Here is a 14,638-nt window from a genome sequence, read left to right as displayed (position 1 = left end):
AGCCAGTCCCATAATGATGCCATGAGGCCATCGGCAAGTTGTTAATGTTCCTGCACACAAAAAAAATAGGTTAAGCAAAAAAAGAACAAAAAAAATCGTTAACAATTATTAACATTCATGTATGTATTTTATAATCCTTGCAAATTTTAATTGATAAATTAAATATTTTATTACTATTTAAGTTTTTTGATTACTATTTTTAATGGATATTTTTCCGAGTGTGCGACAGGTGGCTGTGATGTCGCCAGTTGCACAAAGTCATGGCCACAGTTGTCGGGTTTTTTAAGCTGCAATGGGGTTCCCGAGCGGATGGCAAAAAAGAAACAATGTCAGCAGCCACAAGAAACAATTAAGTTGGCTCGACACAATGAGGAAAGCTACGATCAACAAGACAGTTGGATCAGCGTGTTTATGTGCTGCTGCCTGAATTGGGATTCAGAGGGAGCCATGGCATCATAATTGCAGCTCCAGTTGTAGTTTTCCTCTTGAGAAAATTATATGAAGACATATTTCTATAGAAAATTAAGTTTTTAAATTTTAAAATGTCTGTGTATGTAGTTAATAAATATTTTTAATTATTCTTTGAAGCATAATTAAGTTTTTTATAATATATACTCAAACCATAGTTTTTAAATTAATCCTTTTTATGTAATCGAGTTATTTAATGTAATGTACGACATCTTTATAAGATTTCTTTTTAGCTTCAAGACACACACGAAATTATATTTAATATTTTATTTTGCAATTAACAAAGGTCGAAATATTAATCTAGTTATATTATAACTAAACCACAATTTAAAATATTTTTTCTACCTCAAAACTGTTCAGTAAAATTATATTCATTAAGAAATAAATTTATATTCTTAAATTTGTAAAGGTTTAATTTAGAGAGTATTTGGTAGGTTGCTTAAAGCTTTCATTATTGTCCTGATAGTGTTTCATATCTGGAACATCTAACAGTGGGGAGCCGGAAAAAACGTCTTGCCCCAACAGCTGCTGCGGCACGAGCCAAGCGTCATTAAAAAACTTCTGGATGGTAGAGGGCAGTTTTTTTTTTCGATTAAGTGACAGGTTAAATGCTAAACCATAAGTTTTGGCCACAAGCACAGCCGCAATCACCGAGCACGAGCCGAAAATTTTGCAGCCGGCCAAATGCAGGAGCCAGGAGTCAGCACAGAGAAAAAAATAAGTAACCAAATACGTTTTTAAATTTACTTTATGAAAAAAAAATTATAAATTGTAACGATCAAGTAATTTCTTCCATAACTTATTTTTGAATAATTTGTATTAAAATTAAACAAAAATTAAATTAACAAATAAAGTTGTTTAACCCATTTTTGGTTATACTTTTCTCCGTATGAAGACTGGAATAGTCGGAAGACGGGAGAATCGAAACCGGTTGAAAAGCTCCCACAGGCACCTTCTGTCTGTTGCGACGACGTGCGTCGGCCAACCATTAGTCGCAATCTTTGGGCAATTGTCGCTGATTGTTGTCGTCCGCTTTGCCTTGGGCTCGTTCCCAGATGCAGATGCAGATGCCGTTTGCAGTTGCAGATGCAGATACATTAGCAGTGGCAAATACCGGCTGACCTAGCTTGATTAGCTAAAAGTGCGTGCGAATTTCCACATAGGAAAGCATCTAGAGCAATTGTAGGCACCATCAATTCGTTCAAATTAACTTATCTTCAATGTTTAAGGATTGAGTCTAAAAAATAACACTGAAAAATTCAAACAAAAATTAACCATTAAATTATAGAAGTATAAACGCAATCTCTTTGTTACAAACAGACTTTAGAATTTTCTATTTTAGGCTTAAAAAATTCTACTCAAAAAAACCTTTAACCGATAAACCTAATATAAATTTGAAGTACCCAATGCTTTCTATCATCTCATTCACTGCAAACGCTGCTGTTTTTTTTTTTGCATATCAAAATATTTAAAAAGACTAACAATTTAAAATAAAAATTAAGGCTTGTTTGTTTTTTGTACATTTATAATTCCCGCCCAGCCTGAACCAGGGCTGCTTCTCTTCGGCTGCCTATCGATTTCACCCTGCGTTTTGGTATATTCCTGATTATTTGTTGTCTTTTTTTTTTGGTATATTTAAGCTGCTCAGCTGCGGTCACACTGACAAAAACAACGCGAGGATATTACAAAATAACATTTTAAGACAATTATAATAACAAAACAATAATAATTGACGTCACCAGTGAGAGGACAACGGAGAGCACAACGCAATGCCGTCGAGAACGAGTGCAAGTATCGCCAAAGCCAAGGAGGACTCCCTTAATCCCCGGAAAACGGTCAGCGGGCCGCGAAGCAAGCGAATTGCCCTAAACAGCCGCAATCGAAGTCTTGGTGGTGAAAAAAAACCTATAGCCGCACAGCCGCAGCGAGCATTCCCGCCAAAATCCGAGTATGAGAAGTTTTACGAATCAGTGTTCCTGGCGGAGGAATCCCAGGCGGAGGAAGTGAGTTCCAAGTTGTATATGCATTCCCATATCTCAAAAACAAAGGCCCATTTTCCTATGGAATGTGTTTTTAATTCCCTTGCAGGCATACATATGTATAGTTTTGCTTTTCTGTTTATAGCTCAGTGAAGCAAACATGTTATACTTATGAAGTATGAAAATCACATGGCAGAAAAGAAATGATTTTACCAAATTAGTTATACTAGAGATAAAAACTTGTAACTAACGTTTGTTATGATTTTTAAATTGTTTAAGTTTCATACCACTTGGGCGACTTTTATTTCGTGTATGCCCTAGAATATATTTAACCAGGTTAGCAACTTTTCAGAGACTTAGGATTTTAAATGAATTTTTTACCATTACAGGACTTTCCTTTATTTAAAATAATTCCCTGTCCCTTGTTAGTTTTAATTTCAGGCTTGTTAAAAAGCTAAATGCCAAAAAGTCAATCATACATATGGAAATACACAGACAAATTTGCCTTTTTCTTATCAAATTTTACATTTTTTAATTACCAATTAAATTATTTAATACCAATTTGATACATTAATTCTATCTGGTCTGAATGATTCAACAAATTTGACTTTGCAGCTTGGCAGTAAAATTCATAAAACGACATTTCGGTTAAGTCAATATCATTCAACATAACAGTAATCTTGTCAAAATCCGTGACGGATGGAAAGTCTTCAATTTTTGGGTTGCTTTTTCCATGCACTGAGAACACAACAACTCCAGTCACTTCGGGCATATTTTTGTTTACCCATTTGTCCAGCATATCAAAACGCTCCCCTTCAGTCATCTCACAAGTCATCTCAAAATACTTCATGAAACAGTCGATTCCCAATTTTAAGGTTTCCGGGCAGACAATACTTCTTTTCTTATGTAACATCTATAATGAATACGTTTATCAGCAACTCAAACATTAATTATTAAGAACAATGGTGCCTACCCCAATAGTGCGGGGATACAAAAATTCTTTTCCCAGATGAAAGGAGACAGCAAAAAGTTGTACCAATTCCGCAGGCTTCATTGCATCAATTCGATTTAAAAAAATTTGTTCGCAAATTTTCTCTACTTCGCATGCCAGCCACATATTCGCACACTTAAAAAGCGATAGCAGTAGTTCGGTTTCAAGACAATTCAACACGTCGACGTCTCTTGTGTAAATGTAGTCAAGAAATATTTCAAAAATATCGGGCGTTGTGTCCTGCAATACGACTTCTCCCGTTTGCAAACCTTCTCTTTGAAATAGCATTTCAAAAAACTGCGAGGCACAGGCCAAAACGATCTTGTGGCATTTAAAATTGGAGCTCCCAATGCGGATGACTATATCCGAGAAGAGGCTATGTTTACGCAGATCCAAAATTCTATTAGACCTGCTGCAAATAAGATAAGAATACATTTTGGATAAAATATAAACGTAATTTGAATTTACCCATCGGCGGAGAAAGGATTATTTGAAGGATTATTCATATTAAACGGTAGTCTAAATAATGTTCAACTTTCTTATTGTCAGACTCTGCAGTTTTTGGAATAGAGTGGCCAAATTAAGACCGGCAGGAAATGCGACTTACTCCTTAAACGTACTAAAATATCGAGAAAATGTGTCATATATTATCGTCAAGGCATCCGCTTTACAAAAAGATCGATAAAGTTATTGGATGCACACTGGCGACCGCCAGAAGTTTTCTTTGTGGCCACACCGCTTCATAATCTGAAAAAGGGGAACTCCCGTATATTGGAACTTCTCATAATACACAATTAAAGAGCGATGAAACTAAACCACATATATTGGCCCACAAAAAAAACAGTCCAACACAGAGGTGCTTACATTTTTCAAAGTACAAATGGAATGACAGCAAAGGAATACAAATGCCAACGAAATATACCTATAACATTGAAAAGTATTAATTTTCGAAAAAGCAGAAGGCACGGTGCTCGTCCAAAAACTATGAAACTACCTAGAACCTTGTTATGTTTACCTGTATACCTCTAAGTCAATTAATAAATATTTAGAAATGAGAAAAAAAAAATTTATTATCAGAACAAACAAATTATTTCTGAAATCGTATCTAAAACTCAATTTGATCTCTTCTTTCACATGTTATTCAATCGTGACTATTTTATTGACACCACATTCATAAAAAACAAATTATGCCATATAAAATGGTTGAAAAAAATGAGCAGTTATGTTTTCTGTTATTTTAAAGGCCAAATGGAAGTGTGCACCTATGATATGTTATGGTAATTTGTGTATGTGCTAAGAAAATCATGCTTTGGGTATATTGGTAGTAAATAAGGTTAAAACCTACGAATAAAGCTACATATTTATTTCAGGAAGAGACTACGGATTGTCCAAAGCCAGGGCCGCGCTCAAAGCGACCATTGCACGCCCTTCTAAACGATGATCAATCCCAGACGGAAACTGCGCGACCTGCTAAGATTCCCGCCCTGAAAAAAACCACTGAGTCAGTGGATCGAGTCAATGGCATTTCCCCAAAGCCCAAAGGCAAAGCCCGTCAATTCGAGGATTACTACACTAAAACGGAACGGCATGTCTGGAAAAAGGATGCAGAGCAAATGTTATTGCAGCTGTGGGCGCAAAACTTAAAGGAGTTCCGCGGAGAATCAAAGAATGTCCCTATCTACCGGAAAATGGCTGAACAGATGTCCCAGTTTGGGCCAAGCCATACGGAGCTCAAAACGAAAATAGACAATATGTCGCGAAAGTATCGGTAAGTTATTCATAACTGCAGTGTTAGTAGATAAATTGTTCTATTCCATTACTATTAACAGTATAGAAGCTGAGAAAGTCCGGGAAACCGGAGTTCCTTCTAAGTGGGAATACTTCCACAAGCTTCAAGCACTCCTTATTGGCACCAAATCCGTTGATGTATTTGAAGACATTATGCACGACAATCCAGGTAAACATATGATCTGTAAATAAAACAATTCTCAAACCTATATTTTTACTTACAGCTGAGACCATAAACTACGGCCAGGATGCGGAATCTGAGGACGAAGAAATGAATTTGATGAAAGCTGAATCGATGGTTGATGACCAAAAGGATGAATCTGAAAGTGAATTGTGTGCCAAGGAAAGCATCAGAAGAGTGCGGGCTCCTCCCTCTCCAATTATCCCCGACTTCCAGGATGAAGAGGACGAAGAGCAGATGGAAGAAACAGCTCCATTGCCTGTTCCCAAATATCACACTAAAAGAAAGATGCCGATTAGCCATTCGAATAGACTCCTTCAAATAGAAGAGGAGAAACTGATGATCGAGCGTGAAAAGCTGCAGGTTATGAAGGAAGCGCTTCTTGAGCTAAACTCATTCCACAAAGACATAGTTAATTTGTTTAAGTACAAAAATCAGTAAAATAAACATTAAGTGTTATAGCCGGAAATGTTTTGTGCTTTCTAAACAAAATTCAAAATTTAAAGATGTCGACATACTGATTTTTTTTGTAATAACTATGTCTTATAACGATCTAAAAACATTTGAATTATTTTTATTATTTTTGTTTTTAGATTAGCTGTGTATGTGCAAGTTGCATTTTATGTAAAATAAATAAATACACAAAAAAATAAGGGTTTCGTTTGTCTTTTTATATTAAAGCAAATGTTTGTTATTAAGTTTGTCACAAGTTTGTAACGCAGTTAAAGTTAGCTTAAATTAATCAGTTTATAAGACGTTGATATGGCCATGTCCATTTTATTCCTTGGGGTTTGCAAAATCAGTTTAAAAGCAAGAGTATTGAAACTTCGCATTCGTCTTTTTGTATACATATGTAAGCAGACCAAGTTTGACAAAACGTCTATATTCTTTAGCTGCCACAGTGACAATCAGGTTCAAATTATTAAATCTCTCTTTTTTTCTTGCACATTTCAGTTGGTAATATCCTATTGTTGACTTGTAACTGTCATACTGTTTAAAAGATAGATTATTGATCATATTAAAAAAAAATGGTACCGGTTGGACGATTAACTATGGAAAATGATCTAAAACATCGTACCGATTGTATGATTATGTTATGAAAAATGATCTAAATTTGGTTGGTTTTGAAAAACGTTGCGGAGATTTGACATTATTTGCCCTATATAAAACTTCGGCTTGCCGAAGAAAGCCTTCGATTTTGTTTTTTATATAGGTTTGAAATTGTTGTGAATCGATCAATAAAATTTGTTTTAAATTATATTTATTCTAGAGTCAGAAAATCCACTTTTGTAAATATTTTGCCACATTAGATCTGTTGATATCACTTTATGCCCTAAAAGCGGTTTCTACTTAAAAATACTTAAATTTGAAAGGTACTTTTATTTCGGACTAAATTTGAAATGAAATATGTTAAAACCTTTTTTACACAGAGGGTTTTTTTTTAATTATTGCGCAGTAATTTATGAATAATTTTTTTTTTTTTTTTTATAAAGATGTTTCCTGTACTGTAAAGCGCCAGTGCGGTTGAATTGGGAGTGACAGCAATTGGTTGAAAACCCAACTAAATGTATTTATTCATCGACCTCGATAAGTTGGTTCCCCACGAACTGGTTCCTCTCTAGAAACATCGATAGGCAGCGTTAATAATAACAAATTATTGTCAGACGAAATAAGACAAAATGATTGAGGCGCGCACGCTGCAGGACGAGTCGAAATACCAGGAGACGACAAAGGAGGTCTCGCTGAAGGTGCTCAGCGGCGCGTACCGGTTGCTCCGGCGGAAACAGGGCAGCACCGTGTGGAAGGTTTACCGGGAAATAGTGCGCTCCGACGGGGCCATCATCAATGGCCTCTACTTCTGCACCGGCTGCAAGCGTGTGATGCGATCCTTCAACACCTCAAATCTTCGCACCCACAAATGTCATGTGGATTTCCTGCGGCAGACTCTGAGTCCCAATGCCGGGACGTTCTCGGATGTGGCGTCTTCAGTGCAAGAGGTATGCATGGGCACATGGGCCACTTCCTCGCCAGATGAACTCAACTACAGGGGCACCTTTCAGAATGCAAGTCCTCCGGCGCGGCGTCGAAACGGTAACTATCCCCAGCCGGCGGAGTGGTCCTTCCACGCCACCGAACTGCTCCTTCAGTTTTGGGCACAAAATGTCGCCGATCTGCGGGATAGTAAAAAGCGGGTCAGGGTTATCTGGAAAATAACTGGCGAAATGAAGACCCTGGGGTTCACTTTCACGGAAATTAAAAACAAATTGGATGATATTGCCCAACAATACCGGTAAGAAACACAAAACTATAAGACTGTCTTAAAAGAAAATTATTTTTTTTTACATTCAACCCTCTTTATGGTCTTATTACTGGTAGGCCATTTAGTTGTGCACTGGTTTTCTAATAATTTTAAGTGTCTTGAACAATATTAGTATCCAAAATTCATAACTTTATTTCAGGCGAGAAGTCCACATGGAAAAAACGACCGGAAAACCATCACAGTGGGAGTTTTTCGAGACCATCAAGCGGATAATCGATTCCGACATTAAGCCCGTGGAAAACAAGCCTAGGGGATCGGATAAACCCGGAAATGGAACTATCATGATAACCATAAGTAAGCTTGATGGCTCTTCAAAGGATAAAAAAGTGGAAAACAGGCCTAAGAGATCAGATAACTCTGGAAATGGATCCATCAAGTTAAACGCTCATAACAAATATTCGGAATATCATAATACATCTTTGAAGGATAAAAAGTACTTTATGGAGCTAAACGATGAGCCAACGGAACCGGACGATGATTACTTATGCAATGACCTGGAACAATCACAGGAGGACGTGGATGAACTAAGCGAACTAAAGGACAACATTATAAGGGAAATAGAGGAATCCTCTACTGTACATTCCCAGGAGAACTATGAAGAAGAGCTCGATCAACAGAATTCGACGATCAAAGAAATGAAAAGAGCTAAGCGTAAAAGATCAGCTAGAATGATGGAAATACAGGAGGAAAAGCTGGTAATAGAGAGGAAAAAATGTAAACTAATGAAGTTTTTTGTGAACGAGATGTCAGCATTTCGGAACAGCTTGTATGGACTTCTTAATGATTCCAAAGAAGACTCCAAATCATGAGTACTTATCTGACGTTATATTGATCAGCTACACAATACATTTTTTAATGTCTTTAAATACATGTTAAATTAATCATAACATTTGATTACTTTCAAAATCATTTCTCGAAAATAATTTGAGTTTTGAAATTTGTAACATCAGAATATAAGCTTATTACATTTGGTAGAAATTGATAAGAATTTATTTCACAACGTGCTCAAGAATTATGTATTGTGGCAATCGCATCATGTATTAATTTAAGACCAATTTGATTTATGCGAATAATATACCTCAGAATTTGTTTAAAATAAAAGGATTTTTCGATTTCTGTATCATGAGAAATTGGTAAGGTATAATTTTTGGCCTGCATTTTTATTTTAATAGAAATATTAATTTGAGGCTCGAATTTAAAATTTTCGATAATTTTATATTTTTGGGATATCGATTTTAATCAAATCGAAAGGTCTGCCAGTGATGCCACCTTGTTTTTCGCTCCGGCTGTTGTTTGTGCTATGACCATACGGATTGTAGGGAGAAATATGTTTGTTATAAACGTTCCCGAGGAAGAGGAGAAGTGCTCGGAAGCGCAGCTGGACATCCTGCTCAAGATCAACACCGGCGAATACCGGCTAGTGAAGAAGAATAAGCGCAGCTCCGTGTGGAACGTGTACCGGGAAATAGCCCGTTCCGATGGAACCAAGCTGAAATGGAGGTACTACTGCATCGGGTGCAAGCGGGTCATGCAGTCCACAGGGGGCACAACCTCAAACCTCCGCATCCACAAGTGCCATGTGCGTTTCCTCAAACATAATGCCAATCCCACCGGTAGCAGTGTCTCCTACAACCACGCCCCCGCGCCCACTGCCGCTGCCCATGCGCCTCGCAACCAGAAATCGACAACCAAGCGACGTCCAACCTATGCCACCAAGTGCGATCGGTTCTACGAGGCCTCCACGGATCCGCTCACCCAGTACAGCGACCTAGAGGACGAAATGGAGACCCATTTGGAGGAGGAGATCGCCGTGGAGGTGACCGTAAGTGGGCGGGATAGGGAAAGAGCTTGTTTATTATTTTTAAAACTATTTGGGTGATGACAATGGAAGATTCAAAAACTACAATGGTCATTTTGTATTAAATTGGCATATAAAATCCATGTTAAGATGTACTAGAATTTATTTGAAAGTTGCGCCCTTCTGGCCATTTCATCTCATCTCATTTTAACTCATAAGGATAATATATTTCTCTTCAAGCACAGGTATTTTTTTAACATTTAAATTATTTAAAAAAATCTGTTCACCAAATGGTAGCTCTTTTTTCGGGACCTTAGCAAGACAGATCCCATTTAAAAGTTTTAAAGAAATGTTTCAATAGGTTTTAACATATCGTAAAACCCAAAAAAAAATGCGTTTTAATATAAAAAAAAATAATTTAAGAGTGATTGTTTTTGCAGTGGTAAAACATGCTTGAGTAGATTCGGAATACGATATTCTTCGAATTAGTTTTTACGGGATATTTGAATATTTTTTTTGATAAAATTTCTTAACTTCACAATCAAATTAAATTGAATTTTGTCACAAATTTTATTAAATCGACTTTAACCTACAGGCAGAACTGGAGCGTGATTTGGAATCCACTAATTCCAGACCCCTGCTTAAATTGTTTTCCGAGGATAACTTATCGGCTGAACCAGATTTGGAAGACGGTGAAACGGTGGAGATGGATGAGCAGGTGCCCATCGAGCTGGACCTAACAGACATCCAACACCCTGCGACGGACTTTAAATATGAGAAAATCCAGCCCAAGTCAGCGGAAATTGGCGTCCAGTTCGACGCCAGCGCCCTGTCCGAAGCTGAATCCTATGCCAAGTCCTGGGCTCACGCTTTTCTGCGGTTGAGCGAGGAGCAAAAGTTCTACGCCAAGCGATCCATAGATGAGCTTCTCGTTCTGGGTCGGCTAGAGCGGCTCAACATTTCCACGGTTACATCCTTGACCACAGACCTGTAGCACCTAACCGTGTGCTTATAAGATATCTTAGCCTAACACACTTAATAATACAGAATAAATTAAATGCCCAAGCCACTTTAACTGTGTTTTGCATCTTAATAGAAATTCGTAGAAATCTGAATGACTTTTTGGATAACTCCCGCTTTTCCTGCCAAAGTCGTTTAATCTAATCTTATTTTCCAAATCAATTAAATAAGGCTAAAGTGTTTGTTTTTCAATTTTTTTATTTTTTCCAATACGTTTTTAAGTTTTTTTTTTACTTTTCTTTTGTTGCCATCTTGCTTTTGTTTTATATTTTTTGCTTTGCTTTTAGTTTTTTTTGTTTGTTTGCTGTGAATTACATGATTTCATTCTCACTTGTTTGTTTGCTCTGCTTTGCTTTTATTTTTTGATACATTTAATGGGGCCTTGCATCCGTTTGATTCTTGCATTTCTCGGTTTAAAATGATGTATAGATGGAACAAGGTTGTGTGTAGGTATACATTTTTAATGGTAATCTTCAAATACGAGAAACTTAGAGTTAAAGGTTCGCTTAACGCACAACGTAACAACGTTCGAGAGAAGGGTTTCAAAAATAAATACAATTTTAAATAATAATTAAGTTAAGGGGTATACAGGCGCTGGTGTCTTAAGTGCTGAGCATATTTGAATTTATTTTTGTTGGTGTGGTTCATATAATACAATTCGACATTTATGCAATTTTCACCGGCCATGTTAGAAACTTGGTTTTTTGAATTTAATAGAAATTTTCATGTTGCTTTTGTATGGATGATGCATTAGTTAAACAATTCGATCTTCTGTGCCCTACGAAACAAAACAAAAAGCAAACAAACCGAAAAAAACGCGGCTGCTCATTTAGCAAAGTGCTGTCTTATTTGCTGATGTTGTTGCTCCAATTTGCAGCGATTGCTGATGTTGATGTTGCTGCTGCTGCTGCGACGATTGTTATATGCTACTGCTAATGTTTTTTGACGGTTCGACAGTCCTCTTTATGCAGTGCTCTCTGTGGTGGTATTTTGCAGCTCTTGAGCGCCGTTCTAAGGATTTTGTGTGGGAATAGCCAGGGGTAGAAATCATAACGATAAGTCAAATTAAAAATTCAAAGATCAAAAGTAAAATGCAGTTTTTGGTTTTACATTAAATGTGTGTGTGTTTGTTAGCCAATTAGTTACACATAACTAAAGTAAAAGAATGTTAGACCCAAAGCCTCTTAAGTTAAGTGTTAAGGTTCCTCCTCTTGTTTGCTGTTTCTTTGCTTTTTGTGTAGGTGCGAGTGGCTGTTGATGTTAGTGGTTAATTATGAATGCATCTGCAATGCATTTTAGTTAGTTTTTCAAGTGACCGCCACCTTGTTGTTATGGTTGCCGCTGGTTGTTTGCCGATGTTTACTAGTTAGATGTTGTTATCGTAGTTTTGCTTTGGCGAAGATGTTTCAGCTGTTTTTGTTCTGGTGATTAGTTCATTACCTGCTGTGGCTGCTGCTCCAAACCACCGCCAGGGCCATTCGGTTTCCGATTCTGGCGACGTGGACGTGGCTGTTGAGGGCGTGGCGGTCCCTGACCTTGAACTGTAATGGAAAACAATAGATTAAGCAAGGATCAAGTAGACATATATAATTTATTGGAGTATAGCAACTTATTACCCGAAAAATTTAAAGCTTTGAGTAAATTTGCTTTTCCAGAACAAATATATATACTTTTGCAATCTCATGTTATTTAGCTAAAAACTAGGTAATGTTTGTAAAAAATATGTAAAAATTAACATTTTTTTGAGAAAGCGAATTTGGGCTTTCAGCAATTTGGTTTAAGTTATGAGGATTTTTCGTCAAACATCACTATTTCTTGAGAAATTAGTCAATAGTTAGATTTTTCTTGTTCATCATTTCTGTGGCAGACAACATTTTATGACATATCTTTAAATATCGACGAATAAAAATCGTGTTCTACAATCAGGATTTTACATTTAATCTTAAAACTGTTTGTTTTGCGCATGAAAAGTTATGAGTTTTTCTATTAAATGCATGCGCCATTCCCGAATCGGTTATACTCACTGTATTCCCCGCCATCTCGGCGTGGTGGTGGTGGTCCGTTGTTGTAGTTGCGTCGGAAGAAGCGCCTCTGGGGTCCACCAGGTGGGCCGCCACCGCGACGCGGTCCCTGTCCTTCTCCTCGCTGCAGGCCCTCGGGATTCTGGTCGTGAACGCCGGGCTCGGCGCTGCCATCACCGCCGCCTAGACCGCGACGTGGCTGACGCGGATAGTAGTTGTTGTAGCGCCGGGGGCCACCAGGAGGTCCGCCGGGGCCGCCTCGAGGGCCTCCACGAGGTCCGCCGGGCGGTCCACCGGGTGGGCCTCGGCGGAAGTTCTGGCGGGGCTGGCGCGGGCCGGACTGCAACTGCTGCTGCTGCCCGTCAACGGACGGCGGCGGCTGCTGCTGCTGCTGGGCCGGAGACTCCAGCTCCTCGCCTTCGACTTCGCCATCCTTGCGGCGGTTCTTCTTCATCCAGGGACGGAAGTTACGACGCTTGTCTGCCGCAAACTGACTGCCGCGCACCGGCTCGCCGGACGGGCCCGTCACGTTGGCCGCCTCGTTTCCCTTCTCGCCAATGACCACGTCGAACTCAACGACCTCACCGTCGCCCACCGAGCGGACCGCCTTCTTGGGGTTGTTCCGGGCAATGGCGCTCTGGTGCACGAAGACATCCTCTTTGGTGTCGTTGCGGTTTATGAAGCCGTAGCCGCTCTTCACGTTGAACCACTTGACGGTGCCGGTGACTTTGGTGGCTGCAACATTAAACATTAGTATATGATTAGATGTGTAGGTTCTTTTGAAAGAACTACGCAATAGTATAGTACCAGAACTAATCTAATACGTAGTTTTTAAACTCATTAAAGCGTGTCAAAATGCCAAAAACTAGACCGTGGAAGAATTTTACTATCACAAACTTCGGGTTAGCAACAAATATTTATTATTTTTGAAGAACAGAATTGGGTAATACATATCGTTACTCAGGTTACCGAAATTTCGATCCTAAAAATTTTTATTACTTTAAAAAACAGGAATTTTGTTGAAAATTTTATGATTATATTAACACCTCGGAATTCTGCGCAGGAGCCAATTATTATTTAAAACCCTCAGATAAATTGAATGTTGGTTGCATTATAGTCTCGTGTTTTGGAATCGCCTTAAGGCCATGCATGTGTGTGTGTGTACAAATAGATGTACCAAAACAATGGACACACACACCCGCACCGGCTGTCTGCCATCTCGCTCGCACTCCTGCTGCGCGCGCATTAACAAATTGGGTTGCCCTGGCTGCCTGTGTGTGGGTGTACGTCTATGAGGGGATTTTCGGGGAGAAGGAGGAATTTGAACGCCAGGGGGTGAAGATGGGTGGGTGGGTGGTTGTATAGACAGACGACCGGCAAAAGGCAGAATTTTCAATTTGGTTAGCCGGCGGCGTACATATGTATGTACATAAATACACGCTGCCTTTTAGCCGCACAAAATGGCCGACGCGCGTATATTTTAAGACCCAAACACACACACACAAGCGCAGGGAGGCATGTTTCTTCGTTCTTTTTTCTCTCCTTATTTTTTTCCGTAGCTATTTTGGTAGCAGCCATGTGTTTGCGATATGAATGAAATGGGTTGGATTTTGGGATTTCCTCCTAGGTTCTCCTTACCAATGACTTCCTTGGGCGGCGGAGCGGGCTTGCCCTGCTGTCCCTGCAGCTGCTGCTCGTCCTGCGACTCCTGCTCGAGGTCCTGCTCCTGCAGATTCTGCTGCTCCTGCTGGTTTTGCTGCTGCTCAGCGGCCAGTGGCTTGTTCTCTGCATCGGCCATCGTTTATCTTTTGGATGTTATGTTAATAAACGAAAAGCGGGAAAATGAGCGAGGTTGTTGTTGTTGCTGCTGCTTTTGTTGCTGTTGGTGTCCGTTTTCCCTGCTGTTTTTCGGGGTCTCTGGCACTCTCTCAACTGCCACTAACCACTTTGGATGTTGTTTGTGAGTGTGATCTTAAAACACTCGCCACTCGCAGGGTTTTCTTTGCCTTAGCGATTATATTTTGTTCGCAAGCTCCGGAAGTGAAACATGACAGCCGGAGACAGGGTTGCTC

At 39.0% G+C, this 14,638-nt stretch overlaps 5 protein-coding genes across 7 annotated transcripts; 3 read left to right on the top strand and 2 right to left on the bottom strand.

Annotated features, from left to right (window-relative positions):
• The first annotated feature begins 2,116 nt into the window (after positions 1-2,116).
• Positions 2,117-6,065, top strand: LOC128260181 (uncharacterized). Its single transcript, XM_052992982.1, has 4 exons — positions 2,117-2,471; positions 4,809-5,206; positions 5,268-5,395; positions 5,451-6,065. The coding sequence occupies exons 1-4, from the start codon at positions 2,238-2,240 to the stop codon at positions 5,846-5,848; spliced, it is 1,158 nt and encodes a 385-aa protein (XP_052848942.1). The 5' UTR covers positions 2,117-2,237; the 3' UTR covers positions 5,849-6,065.
• Positions 2,478-4,801, bottom strand: LOC128260186 (kelch-like protein 40a). Of its 2 annotated transcripts, none has more exons than XM_052992988.1 (3): positions 3,907-4,801; positions 3,421-3,850; positions 2,478-3,360 (listed from the first exon to the last, which is right to left on the bottom strand). In XM_052992988.1, exons 1-3 carry the CDS (start codon positions 3,942-3,944, stop codon positions 2,995-2,997), a joined length of 834 nt encoding a protein of 277 aa, XP_052848948.1. In that variant the 5' UTR covers positions 3,945-4,801; the 3' UTR covers positions 2,478-2,994. The 2 variants fall into 2 exon arrangements, with proteins under 2 accessions (XP_052848948.1, XP_052848949.1); XM_052992989.1 differs by having other exon boundaries at positions 3,421-3,847.
• Positions 6,066-7,019: 954 nt separating the features above from the next.
• LOC128260179 (uncharacterized) lies at positions 7,020-8,828 on the top strand. Of its 2 annotated transcripts, XM_052992980.1 has the most exons (3): positions 7,022-7,404; positions 7,468-7,697; positions 7,867-8,828. In XM_052992980.1, exons 1-3 carry the CDS (start codon positions 7,087-7,089, stop codon positions 8,534-8,536), a joined length of 1,218 nt encoding a protein of 405 aa, XP_052848940.1. In that variant the 5' UTR covers positions 7,022-7,086; the 3' UTR covers positions 8,537-8,828. The 2 variants fall into 2 exon arrangements, with proteins under 2 accessions (XP_052848939.1, XP_052848940.1); XM_052992979.1 differs by having other exon boundaries at positions 7,020-7,697.
• A 138-nt stretch (positions 8,829-8,966) lies between these two features.
• LOC128260185 (uncharacterized) lies at positions 8,967-10,591 on the top strand. Its single transcript, XM_052992987.1, has 2 exons — positions 8,967-9,549; positions 10,121-10,591. Exons 1-2 carry the CDS (start codon positions 9,028-9,030, stop codon positions 10,517-10,519), a joined length of 921 nt encoding a protein of 306 aa, XP_052848947.1. The 5' UTR covers positions 8,967-9,027; the 3' UTR covers positions 10,520-10,591.
• Positions 10,592-10,725: 134 nt separating this feature from the next.
• Positions 10,726-14,631, bottom strand: LOC128260183 (Y-box-binding protein 1). The gene is made up of 4 exons (XM_052992985.1): positions 14,205-14,631; positions 12,570-13,301; positions 11,986-12,086; positions 10,726-11,556 (listed from the first exon to the last, which is right to left on the bottom strand). The coding sequence occupies exons 1-4, from the start codon at positions 14,362-14,364 to the stop codon at positions 11,509-11,511; spliced, it is 1,041 nt and encodes a 346-aa protein (XP_052848945.1). The 5' UTR covers positions 14,365-14,631; the 3' UTR covers positions 10,726-11,508.
• Positions 14,632-14,638: the final 7 nt, after the last annotated feature.

The sequence above is a fragment of the Drosophila gunungcola genome (assembly GCF_025200985.1).
Source record: "Drosophila gunungcola strain Sukarami chromosome 3L unlocalized genomic scaffold, Dgunungcola_SK_2 000014F, whole genome shotgun sequence".
NCBI lineage: Eukaryota > Metazoa > Arthropoda > Insecta > Diptera > Drosophilidae > Drosophila > Drosophila gunungcola.
The sequence above is the reverse complement of the archived record's forward strand: the minus strand, read 5'-3'. Positions and strand labels throughout refer to the sequence as shown.